This window comes from Culicoides brevitarsis, chromosome 2 (assembly GCF_036172545.1).
Source record: "Culicoides brevitarsis isolate CSIRO-B50_1 chromosome 2, AGI_CSIRO_Cbre_v1, whole genome shotgun sequence".
In the NCBI taxonomy this organism is placed as follows: Eukaryota; Metazoa; Arthropoda; class Insecta; order Diptera; family Ceratopogonidae; genus Culicoides; species Culicoides brevitarsis.
In genome coordinates, this window is record NC_087086.1 from 31,318,321 (window position 1) to 31,333,167 (window position 14,847).

General features: G+C 32.7%; 4 protein-coding genes across 7 annotated transcripts in view; 2 read left to right on the top strand and 2 right to left on the bottom strand.

The window, feature by feature from the left end:
• The first annotated feature begins 2,159 nt into the window (after positions 1-2,159).
• On the top strand, positions 2,160-8,655 carry LOC134832230 (sodium-independent sulfate anion transporter). 4 transcript variants are annotated; one of them, XM_063846202.1, is made up of 5 exons: positions 2,160-2,386; positions 5,677-5,881; positions 5,940-7,138; positions 7,202-7,352; positions 8,345-8,655. In XM_063846202.1, exons 2-5 carry the CDS (start codon positions 5,695-5,697, stop codon positions 8,653-8,655), a joined length of 1,848 nt encoding a protein of 615 aa, XP_063702272.1. In that variant the 5' UTR covers positions 2,160-2,386; positions 5,677-5,694. The 4 variants fall into 4 exon arrangements, with proteins under 4 accessions (XP_063702272.1, XP_063702273.1, XP_063702270.1 ...); XM_063846203.1 differs by lacking the exon at positions 2,160-2,386 and adding an exon at positions 3,134-3,251 and having other exon boundaries at positions 5,680-5,881; XM_063846200.1 differs by lacking the exon at positions 2,160-2,386 and adding an exon at positions 5,477-5,601.
• Positions 4,049-5,419, bottom strand: LOC134832232 (retinol dehydrogenase 13-like). Its single transcript, XM_063846206.1, has one exon. The coding sequence runs from the start codon at positions 5,274-5,276 to the stop codon at positions 4,284-4,286; it is 993 nt and encodes a 330-aa protein (XP_063702276.1). The 5' UTR covers positions 5,277-5,419; the 3' UTR covers positions 4,049-4,283.
• A 54-nt stretch (positions 8,656-8,709) lies between the features above and the next one.
• On the bottom strand, positions 8,710-10,110 carry LOC134832231 (26S proteasome non-ATPase regulatory subunit 4). The gene has a single exon (XM_063846205.1). The coding sequence runs from the start codon at positions 9,998-10,000 to the stop codon at positions 8,828-8,830; it is 1,173 nt and encodes a 390-aa protein (XP_063702275.1). The 5' UTR covers positions 10,001-10,110; the 3' UTR covers positions 8,710-8,827.
• A 63-nt stretch (positions 10,111-10,173) lies between these two features.
• LOC134830239 (WASH complex subunit 5) overlaps positions 10,174-14,847 on the top strand; it is a 28,340-nt gene continuing 23,666 nt past the window's right edge. Inside the window, exon 1 of the mRNA XM_063843653.1 lies at positions 10,174-10,404. Coding sequence (XP_063699723.1) covers positions 10,283-10,404 — 122 coding nt within the window. The 5' untranslated portion in view covers positions 10,174-10,282. The remainder of the gene's footprint in view (positions 10,405-14,847) is intronic.

Below are 14,847 nucleotides of genomic sequence, written 5' to 3' on the forward strand. Positions count from 1 at the left end.
CCGGGTTAAACTTCCTTTAGTGCTAAAAGTTTTATTGCAAACCGAACATTTGTAAAGTTCTTCCTTTAAGTGTTTCAAAGCCAAATGATCTCGCAAATTTATGGTACTTATGAAACCTTTATTGCAGATATTACATTTTAGTTTGAAGTTCTTCTCGTGAACATGCTGAATGTGGCTCTTTAATTGTTGAGTGATTACCATTTTATCACAAAATTCACATTTTGTACGAGGGACACTCTTCAGATGAATTGATATCATGTGGCTTTTCAAAGTCTCTTTCCACAAAGTATTCTTTCCACACAAATCACAGGTAAACTTTAGATGTTCATTTAACGTATTATGAATTATCATATGCCTTTTGTAGTGATCCATGGTTGAAAAGGTTCTTCCACATTTCTCACATTTAGGACCAACAATTCTTTCATGAACCGTTTTTACATGTCTGGTCAAGCGTCCCTTATTACTATAATTCTTATTACAAACTGAGCATTCGTATAGATTTTCTTCTAAGTGTTTGATTGCCAAATGATCTCGTAAACATGTGGGAGCATAGAAACCTTTTTTGCATACGATACATTTGTGCTTAAAGTCCTTTTCGTGAACATGCAGAATGTGGCTCTTTAATTTTTTAGTGATTACCATTTTCTCACAAAAGTCACATTTTGTGCGAGGGACATTCTTCAGATGAATTGATATCATGTGACTTTTCAAAGTTTCTTTCCTAAAAGTCTTCATTCCACACAGATCACAGGTAAACGTTGGTTTGATCGATTTAACTCCTTCATGAATCGTTTTAATGTGTAAATTTAAACCTCCTTTGCTAGAATGGTTTTTCTTACAAATTGAACATTTGTACAGCTCTTCCTTTAAATGTTTGATTGCCAAATGATCTCGTAAACATCTGGCACTATGGAAACCTTTTTTGCAGATATTACATTTTAGTTTAAAGTTCTTCTCGTGAACATGCTGAATGTGGTTCTTTAATTGTTGAGTGATTACCATTTTATCACAAAATTCACATTTTGTGCGAGGGACACTCTTCAGATGAACTGATATCATGTGAGTTTTCAAAGTTTCTTTCCACAAAGTCTTCTTTCCACACAGATCACAGGTAAACTTTAGATGTTCATTTAACGTCTCATGAATTTTCATATGTCTTTTGTAGTGATCCATGGTTGAAAAGGTTCTTCCACATTTCTCACATTTAGCGACAACAATTCTTTCATGAACCGTTTTTACATGTCTGGTCAAGCGTCCCTTATTACTATAATTCTTATTACAAACTGAGCATTCGTATAGATTTTCTTCTAAGTGTTTGATTGCCAAATGATCTCGTAAACATGTGGGAGCATAGAAACCTTTTTTGCATACGATACATTTGTGCTTAAAGTCCTTTTCGTGAACATGCAGAATGTGGCTTTTTAAGTTTTTAGTGATTACCTTTTTCTCACAAAAGTCACATTTTGTTCGAGGAACACTCTTCAGGTGAATTGATCTCATGTGGCGATACAAAGTATCTTTCGACAAAGTCTTAATTCCACAGAGATCACAAGTAAACTTTGGTTCTTCATGGCTTTTAATGTGTTGCTTGAATGAATTTTTATTGAAAAAAAAATTTCCACATTTTACACACTTTTGTGGCTTGTGCTTTTGTAGAAGATGTTCCCTCCAATTTTCTTTCAACACAAATTTTGAGCAGTACTTGCATTTCTTACTGTCTGGATATCCTTTTACAAGTTCATTTAGATGAACTTCCATGTGATTTTGTAACCCTTGTTTCGATCTATAAGTTTTTTGACAATAATCACAAGTTAATTGTTTTGTTTCCTCCTCCATTTGCTTTGGTTTCAAATATTTTTCCTTTTAAAGATTCGTTGATAACTTAATTAATTCATTTAATTCCTCCTTTCCAATTATCCAACTAAATTCCCGCCTTCGCAATAGACAGACGTCAAAATTCCGATTGGAATGACAATTCCGATTGTCGATTTCTACTTTACCGATGTAAACAAACATTGCGAGTCATCTCCCGTTATTACAGTTTTTATCAAGTTTTCTTATCAGAATCTCATTTTTTTTTCTATCGAAATGTAAATTTTTACCGTTATTCACAAAAAAAAAACGTTAAAAATTCCCCGAAAATTCGCAACCCACACAAAGTTGAACTTATTCGGGTGAAAGTTTATTGAACTCTTGCAAAAATGTAAACAAACAAAAAAAATGCAAATTTCTACCAAATAGAAAACTAAAAGTCGTTCAGTCATTAATCAAAAGTGTTTTCGTGCGGAGTGTTTGATTAAATCAAGGCTGCTTTTCGTTTCATTGCCACTTTGTTGCTGAAAAAAAATCTAAAAAAAAATCAAAAAAAGGCAACATCGGCAAGCAGGTAATAAACATTAGGCAATCAGAATCAGTTAAGCTTGAAAATGTTTATTAAATATTTTTTTTTTGCGTAACACTTTTTAAAACAAAGCCAAACCAAAACAACAAGCAATCAATCAAATCAACGCAAAGTGACTCACACACTCAATTAAATGGGCAAAAAATCCGGTTTTATCCGAAAAGGAATAATTTCTCTAATTTCGTGTCGCGTGTTTTTATTTGTGTGTTGGCGATTGTGAAAGTCGGCATGTCTCAATGAGACGCATCTCAAGACTTTTTGTCATGTAAATTTGAATTTTTGTCGAACAAAAGGGCTCTTATATTGAACTAAATTAGAAAAAAGCCACACAAAATCATAGACTAGCGAGTTCATTCATTGAAAGTGACAATTTAGAGCAATTTAAACAACGTATCGGCAAATTGTACGTTTCGTTAAAAATATTTTTCAAGCCAACCGTTCCTTATTTTTTTTTTATTTTTTAAAAATTGTGACAAGAGAGAGATTAGCAGAACGGAGTTTTAGTCGTTGCGCGAGACTCGGAGAAGAAAGACACGAAATTGACGTGTTTGTCGATAAATATTTTCGATCCAGCTGTTTCAATATTAATTTTTATTAATTAAAATTCTCGAGGGTCTTGTATTTGAAGAGTGACTAAAGAAAATAAATAACGCGGATCTTGTGACTGAAACACACGAGTTAGGTGAGAATGTCATTTGATAGGAAATTGAAAAAAAAATATGTTTTTCCATATTGTGAAAAAAAAAATTAAAATGTGACACAAAAATTATAGACAAGTGATAGACAGAGTTTTGGTGAAACACCAGTTTGATTTAAATTGATATTAAATTAAAATATAAATTATAGGCACGTGAAAATGCAAATTCATCAGTTTCGTAAAAAATTTAAAAAAAAATTAACTGAAAAAAAAAATTTTTAATTTTAGCATTTTTCGTCTAATAAAATATCAGAAAATTCAAAATATTATTTCAAAAAAATATTAAAGTAAAAAAAAATAAAATAATTAATTGAAATTAATTAAATTAATAATTAAATTAAATAAAAATTATTTAATTAATTATTTAAATATTTAAAAAAAAATTTAATTAAAAATTTAAGATTTTTTTAATTTAATTTAATTTCAATAATTGCTTTTAATTTTTAAAAAGATTTTTATTTTTTTTTAATTTTTAATATAAACACTTTGAACTGTTTTATATTTACTTTGATGAAAAAAATCTAAATATTTAATTTAATTATTTTTTTTTTAAATTTTGTTTTAATATTTATTTTAATAATTTACGGATTTTTTTTTTAATTTAAAAAAAATGTTTAAAAAAATCGACTCAAATGATTGAAAAAATTATTTTGATTTTTTTTTTAATTTTTTTTTTCATAAAAAAATAATTAAATTAAAATTTAATTTAAAATTTATTTTCTTAAATTAAAATTTTAATGTATAACTGTTCAAAAAAAAAAATCTAAAAATTTTAAAATATTAAAAAAATTAAAATATTTTAATTTCTTACTTGAGTTTAAGACATTTAAAAAATAATTTTGACCTTCTTCTAAAATGTTCTTGAACTAAATTGACAAAAAAAATAAGGTTTTTTACATTAAAATGCATTTTCAACGAAGGACGTGACAAATTTTTCAAACAAAATCCCATGATTTCTAGTCACAGCTGTCTACTTTTTATTAAATTTTCATTACAAAAAAATCAACAAAGTTACAACAACAACAATTTGCCTTAAAAACTACCAAAAGCATGAATTTTTGTGCACATCTCCCATCTTATGTTTTAATTTTGCATTGTAACTTTGTGTTATTTTGCCATATTTCTGTTAAAAAGACTGTAAAACAGCAGAAAATCGTTCACTTCTTCGTAGCCGTTAGCAAAGTGTCAGGAGGCTGCTGGAATTTTATCGAGTTTAACCCACTTTTCGCTGACTTGCCACAACCATTCTGCCATTTTATCGTCCATAGCTTGCGCTGCAGGCGTCTTTAACGCACAATCGCTGAAATATTTGCCCGTAATTTTCTCCAAATCGGGATCCAAGGCGACATATAACGTCGTTTGAGCTCCCGCGATTGGTTCTTTAAAGAAGGGCCACAAAAATGGCTTAACGAAAATTTTTCCTAAGAAACTACTGAACATTCCCATGTGTCTGCCAAGTTCGGTATTCACGACACCCGGATGTAGTGCATTGACAGTCACTCCGGAGCCGGCAAGGCGTTGCGAAAGTGATCTCGTGAACAGTAAATTCGCCAATTTGCTTTGATTATAAGCGGCACCTGAGTCGTAATGCTTATCCGAGTTCAAATCGTCCACTTGGAGGTGTCCCCGTTCATGTGCCAAGCTCGAAACGACAACAACTCGACTTGGCGCCGCTTTTTTCAGCTGATCCAAGAGCAACGTCGTCAACAAAAAGTGCCCAAAATGATTTACGCCAATTTGAAGTTCAATTCCCTCCCGTGTGAACATCCTCGGACATCGCATTACGCCTCCATTGTTGATCAAAATGTCCAATTTCGGTTGTTCCTCCTTGAATTTCTTCGCAAACTCCTTGATACTCGCAAACGATGCCAAATCACACTCACGACAATGAACATTCGGATTTTTGGAGGCAAGTAAAATTTCATCTCGTGCCGCCTCGCATCGTTTCATGCTGCGACATGCCATGTAAACGTGAGCGCCACGTTTCGCGAGCTCTTTGGCAGTTTCCTTGCCAATTCCGGTATTGGCGCCGGTAATTACGACAATTTTGCCATCCGCACGAACGGGATTTGTGAAAGCTGTGCCTTGGAAGTAGTCTTTTGTGAGAAAAGTTACGCCAGCTCCTGCTGCAATTGTACTGCAGAGAACGACGGGCTTCGATCTTAACGCAGAAAACATCTTGAAATCGCGTTTTATGGATTAATTTCAATGAAAAATGTCAATTCAAGGATTTTTTAATTTTTTTAAAACATTTTTTTAAAATTTCCAATTGGATTTTCGAGTGAAATTCAATTTTTTTTTCGATTTTTTTCGTGTAATCAATATTTTGAAAGAAACCCAGTGCACAATTGAAAATTTGTTCCCGACCCAAGGCACAGACGGAACAAATTTTCAATTTTGCGACCAAAACAAAAAGCCGATTTTCGATTTTTGAATGAAAATTATCTCAAAATCGATGGAAAATGAGTCCAAATAGTCGATTTTTCCCTTTTTCATGAGTCGAGTGAGTCTTCAGACCATAAAAAATCATTAAAAAAATTAATTTTCAACTTTAAAGTGACATTTTTCTCTCTTTCAGAAGTCAAAAGTTACTTAGATGGGTTTGTCACACGTAGAAAAGGTACTTCCTGGTCTCCGATGGCTTCGTGGATACAATGTCGAGTATGCAGTAAGTGACTTGATCGCTGGAATCACCGTTGGATTGACTCTCCTGCCACAAGGACTTGCTTATGCGACATTAGCTGGTCTTCCGCCGCAATATGGGCTCTATAGTTCGTTCATCGGTAAATTTTTTCTGTTAAAAAAATTCATTTTTAATTAAAATTTTGTTTTTTTTGACAGGCGGAATGGTTTACGCTTGCTTAGGTGGATGTCCTGAAGTGAATATTGGTCCAACAGCACTTTTATCTCTCATGACAAGTCGTCATACGTCACTTGGAGGTACATCTGGACCTGCATTAGCGATTCTCTTATGCTTTTTAAGTGGCGTCGTTGAACTCATAATGGCTCTTTTACGACTTGGCTCTCTCGTTGACCTTCTTTCTATTGCTGTAATTGCCGGATTTACGTCAGCAACTGCCATTATCATCGGTTGTTCGCAACTAAAAGCTCTCTTGGGTATCACAGCAAAGTCCTCGGGAGGCGGATTCGTCGCCACAATTTATACCGTCTTCACGAATCTCGATAATATTCGGTACACAGACGCCGCTCTCGGAATTTCATCGATTTTTGTACTCTTAGCTGTTAGAAAACTCAAAGATATTAAGACTCCGGAGAACGCTTCCAAGTCACGTCGCATCCTGGGAGGTGCAATTTGGTTTTTTGCTACGGCAAGAAACGCTCTTCTCGTGTTCATCTCGAGTTTTGGCGCTTATTTGGCCAGTCAACGCGGAAATTCGCCATTTATTCTCACGGGAACCGTTAAAAGTGGCATTCCAGCGTTTCAATTGCCTCCAACTGAAACTACTTTTGTGAATTCGAATGGAACTTTAACGGAAATGGGATTTCCAGAGATGCTTGACGAGCTCGGGGCATCCATCGTGTTAGTGCCAATAATCGCCGTGCTCGGAAATGTCGCAATTTCAAAAGCTTTCGGCGGAAATGGTGTCGATCCAACACGAGAACTTGTCGCATTGTCCCTCAGCAACGTTTTTGGATCATTTTTCCAATCTTACCCCGTGACAGGATCATTTTCTCGGAGCGCCGTGAATCACGCTTCGGGCGTAAGAACGCCAATTGGCGGAATTTATACAGGATTTTTAGTATTATTAGCACTTTCGGTGCTCACACCGTATTTCCAATACATTCCTAAGGCAACATTGAGTGCTGTCATCATCTCTGCCGTGCTTTTTATGATCGAATATGAAGTAATTCGACCTTTGTGGCGATGCAGTAGACGAGAATTATTGCCTGGAGCAGTCACTTTTATCCTTAGTTTGTTAGTAGGAGTAGAGATTGGACTTTTAGCTGGGGTTGCAGTTGATGTCGCATTCCTCGTTCATCGTGCAGCGAGACCTAATTTGGCTGTTGAACGATGCACGGTGAGATAAAATTAAGTTTTTAGACAAAAAAAATGATTTTTCTTAAAAATTTTTAATTTTCAGACAATTTCAGCTGATATTGAATTCTTAATAATTCGTCCTCGCTACAGTTTATTGTATTTCCCAGCCACGGAATACATCAGAATTGAAATATTAAACGCTACAAAGAAACATCGGGATATCCCGATAGTCTTGGATTGCCGAAATTTGCATGGTAAATATTTTTTTTTTACAATTTTAGGCCGTTACAAATTTTTTTCGAAGTTTTTGTTCAAAAAGATTTTTTTTCAAAAAATTTTAAAAATTTTTTCATACAAAGTGACAAAATTTAAACAATTTTTGTCCTTAGTCTAGAGTATTTCAAGCTAATTTTAAGATAAAAAGTTAAAAAAAAAAATTCATAAAAATTAATGTCATAAAATTTTGAAAAATAATTTTTTGAAAATATTTTTAGAGATAAAAATTCATGTTAAATTTCGTTTTTGATGAAAATTATTTTCATTTTAAAAAAAAATTAAAATTATTTTTAAAAAATTAAAATTATTTTTAAAAAATTAAAATTATTTTTAAAAAATTAAAATTACTTTAGGTAAGGGGGGGGGAGAAAAAAAATAAAAAAAAAAAAAAAAATTAATTTTTTTTACTACTTTTTTGACGTTTTTGAACGTTAATCGTTGATTGAAGACATTAAAATAATTTTTACTTTTATTATTTTAAGTTTTTAAGTCAAAAATTTAATAAAATTTCACAAAATAAAAATTTAAGAAAAAATAAAAAATTTCTTCACGTGACTCAAAAATTTTTTCATCATTTTTTCATTTTCATTTTCGATAGATTATGCATTTTTAAAGCAAGTTAAGTTCATGTCCAATATAATTTTGATTTTTACTGGACATTAATATCTTTTTTCAATCAAAAAGTACCAAAAAATGTCAAAAATTTTCCTTTTTTTTAATTATTTTTATTTTTCCCACTGAATTCTTTCGGCAAAATCGGAGGAGGGGCGACATAAAGTGAAATAATTAAATTTAATGGCCTTAAAAAATAAAAAAAAAAATCGTGAAAAAATATATAAAAATATTAAAAAAACGATCAATTTTGATGAAATTTTCAACTTTTGGGACATATAACAAAAACATCGAGAAAAATTTGAAACGGCCTTAACTCAAAAAAAATATTTTTTTAATGAAAATTTCTTCCATCCAGAATTTGATTTCACCGCCGCTCGTGGCTTAGGAGGTCTCTACAAAGAATTACAAGCGCAAAAAGTGTCATTAGTCCTCTTGGGACCCTCTGACGAGATCGAACACGTACTAAAAGAGGCAATTTCGCCCACAGTCATCCCCTCGGCGCACTCTGAAACGGATTTGGAGGCAGTTCTAATGGAAATTACCAACAAAGAGACTCGAGAATTGAAAAATATCGACACGCCGTTGCTTCAACAGAAAGGAATCCCGAATGGAAATGCCGAAAATGACATTTATCGTCGAAAAAGTCACGACATCGAAAGTAGTTGAGTCGTGCAAAGGCCAAATCTTGTCGAAAAATCGTATTTTTTAGAATAGATAGTACAAATATTTGCAATTTTTTTGCTCAAAAAAGTCGAAAATAAAAGATTTTCTTATTTCCGCTAAATATATTGATACCAAAAACGGGAAAAAAAGTTAAATCGGCAGATTATTGAAGAAATTACTTTTGTTGCTTATCCTTGTCGCCCTTCTTGTCTTTGTTCAAGGATCCGACGACGTCGCGGATGGCATCTGATTGCGGATCGACGCCCGGCAAGTTTTCCAAGACGCTTTGCAAGAATTCCGGGTCTGTGATGACCTCGTTGTAGTCTTCGTCGACATCCATGGGGGTTTCCTCCTTACGTGCCTTCTTCGCTGCTTGTGTAATTGCCGGTTCCTGTGCCTCTTGCATCGACATTTGCATCGCGAAAGCGATTTGTTCCTCTTCCGACATGTTTGAAAAGTCGGGAATCGCACTTGCGGCACTCGAAGCGCCTGCTGACGAGGCAGCTGGTTGTTCCGTCGACATCGCAAGTGCCCGTTCCAACAATGCTTCTTCCGAATGTGGCTCGGCGACGGAAGCGGAAGCCCCAGCAGCTGCACTTGACGATTCGCCGCCCTCTCCGGAGGCTGCTTGAGCACGTCTTTGTTCCTCTTCTTGACGTTGACGTTGTTCCTCCATCGAAACACGCAAAGCGAGCGCCAATTCGGGATCTTCATTCGGATCCACGCCAAATTCGAAACCAGCTCCGCCAATTCCTGCGGCGCCCAAACCGTCTTCGCCTTGGATGATGGGCGATGAAATCAGTGCCTCGGACAAGGCAGAACCACGTGGCACGGTAATTAAATGCGATCCAGTGCCGTCCTTGCCATTTAAGACGTTAATGAAGCCCGTCAGCAATTCGTTGTTGCCTTCGTGATCGCCAAAGTTGACAATGTCCACATTGACTTTTTCCTTCTTCAAGCGTTTCGCCAGCTTCGTGAGGTCTGATTCCTCGGCTTTGATTGGCGATCCCACGAAAACCACAATTCGCATCTTGTGGTTCTTGCCCTGGCGATGCTTCAACACCAAATGCGCGATACGAACGCCCGTGACCAAATTTATGTTTCCCGTTGGCTGGACAAGATGCATTTTCGACAAAATCCTTCCGACGTCAGATGTGAGAGTTGCAAGTACTTCGACGGTATTTGCGAGCGTCAAAAGTCCCACATTGTTCTCGGGATTCGAACGGAGCTTTGTGTGGCAGACCAAGTTAATTCCGTCTTTTTGTGCGTGGATGCGAGACGGGAAATAATCGCCATTTCGCTGATAATCCGAGTTATCGAAGCAGATCATTGTACTCTCGAGCACCATTTTTACCGGAATTTGACGCTTTTTTGTGAGAAAATTTGGTTTTTTGAGGGTAAAACAACACAATAAAGTTCAGACGAGTCTTTTGCTTCGTGATGATTTGCGATTTTTGGATGACGTTTGAAATCATCTGTGACAGGAGAAATGGAAATTGAAGTGCCGGAGACCTGCAAATGTAAAATCAAAACAAAAATAAATTAAAGGGGACGAAAATTCATCAAAAAATAAGTTTAAAAATATTTTTACGTAAATTTAAGATAAATGCAGTAGAAATTTTGGTAAAAAATGAGTGAATTTACCGCAGAAAATAATCTCTGTGGGCAAACATTGCTGCAAATTGTAGCTGCTGGAAATTCAATCATCGCTGAATTGCTCAGACTGAAAGATTATGTGCCTTCAATTTTTCTGTAAGTTTCTAAAATCTATGAATTTGGATCTTTTTTCAACATTTTAGCTTCCTGTCTCATTAAATGAGTCGAAAAAGTTAAAAATTTCATGAAAATTTAAAAGTTATCGGTTTTTGAAGTTTTTTCATATTTTTTGAAAAAATTATAATTTTTTTAAAAACTTCAGGATCATTTTATCAGTATTGAGATAATTTCATTTTAATTTTCTCTAAAAATTTAAATAATTCATAATTTTTATTTTATTTTATTTATTAATAAAATTTTTTATTTTAGATTTTTTTTTTTAATTTTTAACTTTAAAATAACAAAAATTTACAAAATTTTATTTTAAATTACATTTTAATTTATTTTTTTAATAATATGTAGGTACTGAATTTTTTATGTTATAAATTAAAGTTTGTTTCCGAATTTTTTAAGTAAAAAATTAAAAGAAAATAATTAAAAATCTAAATTTTTTTTATAATTAAAATTTTTATTATTATTTTATTATTAAAATATATTTAACTTAAGAATTATTAAAAAAAATAAATTTTAATTTTGGAAAAAAATTGAGAAACTGTCAAAAAAATTTTGAAAAATAAAAAATTTTCCTTTCAATAAATTTTAAATAAAATTTAAACTAAAAATATAAATAAATTACCAATAAATTATAATGTAATATTAAATAAATAAAATAAAAATAATAACTAAATAATAGGGCTCACGTACGATTTTTTGAATATTAAGCTGAAAAAGCGGGAACGGGCTAAAATTGAAGCTTTTGGGAGTAGAAACAACTTTTGTTTTGGACTTTTTCTAAATTTTGCGTTTTCGATGTACAGGAGCCATTTAAAGATGTTAGCAAAAAAAATTGATGAAAAAAAATTTAAGTCAAAATCCTCTTATTACGGCTCACATACCGATTTTTCAAAATTTTTTCAACTTTTGTAGATCACGATTCTCCAGCTCAAATTGAAGGTTTTGGCATTAGAAACAACTTTTGTTTTGGACTTTTTCTAAATTTTGCGTTTTCGATGTACAGGAGCCATTTAAAGATGTTAGCAAAAAAAATTGATGAAAAAAAATTTAAGTCAAAATCCTCTTATTATGAGGGCTCACATACCGATTTTTCAAAATTTTTTCAACTTTTGTAGATCACGGTTCTCCAGCTCAAATTGAAGGTTTTGGCATTAGAAACAACCTTTGTTTTGGACTTTTTCTAAATTTTGCGTTTTCGATGTACAGGAGCCATTTAAAGATGTTAGCAAAAAAAAATTGATGAAAAAAATTTAAGTCAAAATCCTCTTATTATGAGGGCTCACATACCGATTTTTCAAAATTTTTTCAACTTTTGTAGATCACGGTTCTCCAGCTCAAATTGAAGGTTTTGGCATTAGAAACAACTTTTGTTTTGGACTTTTTCTAAATTTTGCGTTTCCGATGTACAGGAGCCATTTAAAGATGTTAGCAAAAAAAATTGATGAAAAAAATTTAAGTCAAAATCCTCTTATTATGAGGGCTCACATACCGATTTTTCAAAATTTTTTCAACTTTTGTAGATCACGGTTCTCCAGCTCAAATTGAAGGTTTTGGCATTAGAAACAACCTTTGTTTTGGACTTTTTCTAAATTTTGCGTTTTCGATGTACAGGAGCCATTTAAAGATGTTAGCAAAAAAAATTGATGAAAAAAATTTAAGTCAAAATCCTCTTATTATGAGGGCTCACATACCGATTTTTCAAAATTTTTTCAACTTTTGTAGATCACGGTTCTCCAGCTCAAATTGAAGGTTTTGGCATTAGAAACAACTTTTGTTTTGGACTTTTTCTAAATTTTGCGTTTTCGATGTACAGGAGCCATTTAAAGATGTTAGCAATAAAAATTGATGAAAAAAATTTAAGTCAAAATCCTCTTATTATGAGGGCTCACATACCGATTTTTTCAACTTTTGTAGATCACGGTTCTCCAGCTCAAATTGAAGGTTTTGGCATTAGAAACAACTTTTGTTTTGGACTTTTTCTAAATTTTGCGTTTTCGATGTACAGGAGCCATTTAAAGATGTTAGCAAAAAAAATTGATGAAAAAAATTTAAGTCAAAATCCTCTTATTATGACTCATGTACCGATTTTTCAAAATTTTTTCAACTTTTGTAGATCATGGTTCTCCAGCTCAAATTGAAGGTTTTGGCATTAGAAACAACTTTTGTTTTGGACTTTTTCTAAATTTTGCGTTTTCGATGTACAGGAGCCATTTAAAGATGTTAGCAAAAAAAATTGATGAAAAAAATTTAAGTCAAAATCCTCTTATTATGAGGGCTCACATACCGATTTTTTCAACTTTTGTAGATCACGGTTCTCCAGCTCAAATTGAAGGTTTTGGCATTAGAAACAACTTTTGTTTTGGACTTTTTCTAAATTTTGCGTTTTCGATGTACAGGAGCCATTTAAAGATGTTAGCAAAAAAAATTGATGAAAAAAAATTTAAGTCAAAATCCTCTTATTATGAGGGCTCACATACCGATTTTTCAAAATTTTTTCAACTTTTGTAGATCACGGTTCTCCAGCTCAAATTGAAGGTTTTGGCATTAGAAACAACTTTTGTTTTGGACTTTTTCTAAATTTTGCGTTTTCGATGTACAGGAGCCATTTAAAGATGTTAGCAAAAAAAATTGATGAAAAAAAATTTAAGTCAAAATCCTCTTATTATGAGGGCTCACATACCAATTTTTTCAACTTTTGTAGATCACGGTTCTCCAGCTTAAATTGAAGGTTTTGGCATTAGAAACAACTTTTGTTTTGGACTTTTTCTAAATTTTGCGTTTTCGATGTACAGGAGCCATTTAAAGATGTTAGCAAAAAAAATTGATGAAAAAAAATTTAAGTCAAAATCCTCTTATTATGAGGGCTCACATACCGATTTTTCAAAATTTTTTCAACTTTTGTAGATCACGGTTCTCCAGCTCAAATTGAAGGTTTTGGCATTAGAAACAACTTTTGTTTTGGACTTTTTCTAAATTTTGCGTTTTCGATGTACAGGAGCCATTTAAAGATGTTAGCAAAAAAAAATTGATGAAAAAAAATTTAAGTCAAAATCCTCTTATTATGAGGGCTCACATACCGATTTTTCAAAATTTTTTCAACTTTTGTAGATCACGGTTCTCCAGCTCAAATTGAAGGTTTTGGCATTAGAAACAACCTTTGTTTTGGACTTTTTCTAAATTTTGCGTTTTCGATGTACAGGAGCCATTTAAAGATGTTAGCAAAAAAAAATTGATGAAAAAAAAATCCTCTTATTATGAGGGCTCACATACCGATTTTTCAAAATTTTTTCAACCTTTGTAGATCACGGTTCTCCAGCTCAAATTGAAGGTTTTGGCATTAGAAACAACTTTTGTTTTGGACTTTTTCTAAATTTTGCGTTTTCGATGTACAGGAGCCATTTAAAGATGTTAGCAAAAAAAAAATTGATGAAAAAAAATTTAAGTCAAAATCCTCTTATTATGAGGGCTCACATACCGATTTTTCAAAATTTTTTCAACTTTTGTAGATCACGGTTCTCCAGCTCAAATTGAAGGTTTTGGCATTAGAAACAACTTTTGTTTTGGACTTTTTCTAAATTTTGCGTTTTCGATGTACAGGAGCCATTTAAAGATGTTAGCAAAAAAAATTGATGAAAAAAAATTTAAGTCAAAATCCTCTTATTATGAGGGCTCACATACCGATTTTTCAAAATTTTTTCAACTTTTGTAGATCACGGTTCTCCAGCTCAAATTGAAGGTTTTGGCATTAGAAACAACTTTTGTTTTGGACTTTTTCTAAATTTTGCGTTTTCGATGTACAGGAGCCATTTAAAGATGTTAAAAAAAAAATTGATGAAAAAAAAATTTAAGTCAAAATCCTCTTATTATGAGGGCTCACATACCGATTTTTCAAAATTTTTTCAACTTTTGTAGATCACGGTTCTCCAGCTCAAATTGAAGGTTTTGGCATTAGAAACAACCTTTGTTTTGGACTTTTTCTAAATTTTGCGTTTTCGATGTACAGGAGCCATTTAAAGATGTTAGCAAAAAAAATTGATGAAAAAAAATTTAAGTCAAAATCCTCTTATTATGAGGGCTCACATACCGATTTTTCAAAATTTTTTCAACTTTTGTAGATCACGGTTCTCCAGCTCAAATTGAAGGTTTTGGCATTAGAAACAACTTTTGTTTTGGACTTTTTCTAAATTTTGCGTTTTCGATGTACAGGAGCCATTTAAAGATGTTAGCAAAAAAAAATTGATGAAAAAAAATTTAAGTCAAAATCCTCTTATTATGAGGGCTCACATACCGATTTTTCAAAATTTTTTCAACTTTTGTAGATCACGGTTCTCCAGCTCAAATTGAAGGTTTTGGCATTAGAAACAACTTTTGTTTTGGACTTTTTCTAAATTTTGCGTTTTCGATGTACAGGAGCCATTTAAAGAT

Excerpts from the sequence above, each read along its gene's own strand:
- LOC134832232 (XM_063846206.1), bottom strand. The coding sequence starts at position 5,276 with ATGTTTTCTGCGTTAAGATCGAAGCCCGTCGTTCTCTGCAGTACAATT.
- LOC134832230 (XM_063846202.1), top strand. The coding sequence starts at position 5,695 with ATGGGTTTGTCACACGTAGAAAAGGTACTTCCTGGTCTCCGATGGCTT. Across the intron at positions 5,882-5,939 it reads GCTCTATAGTTCGTTCATCG|GCGGAATGGTTTACGCTTGC; the intron begins GTAAATTTTTTC and ends TTTTTTTGACAG. Across the intron at positions 7,353-8,344 it reads GGATTGCCGAAATTTGCATG|AATTTGATTTCACCGCCGCT; the intron begins GTAAATATTTTT and ends TCTTCCATCCAG.
- LOC134832231 (XM_063846205.1), bottom strand. The coding sequence starts at position 10,000 with ATGGTGCTCGAGAGTACAATGATCTGCTTCGATAACTCGGATTATCAG.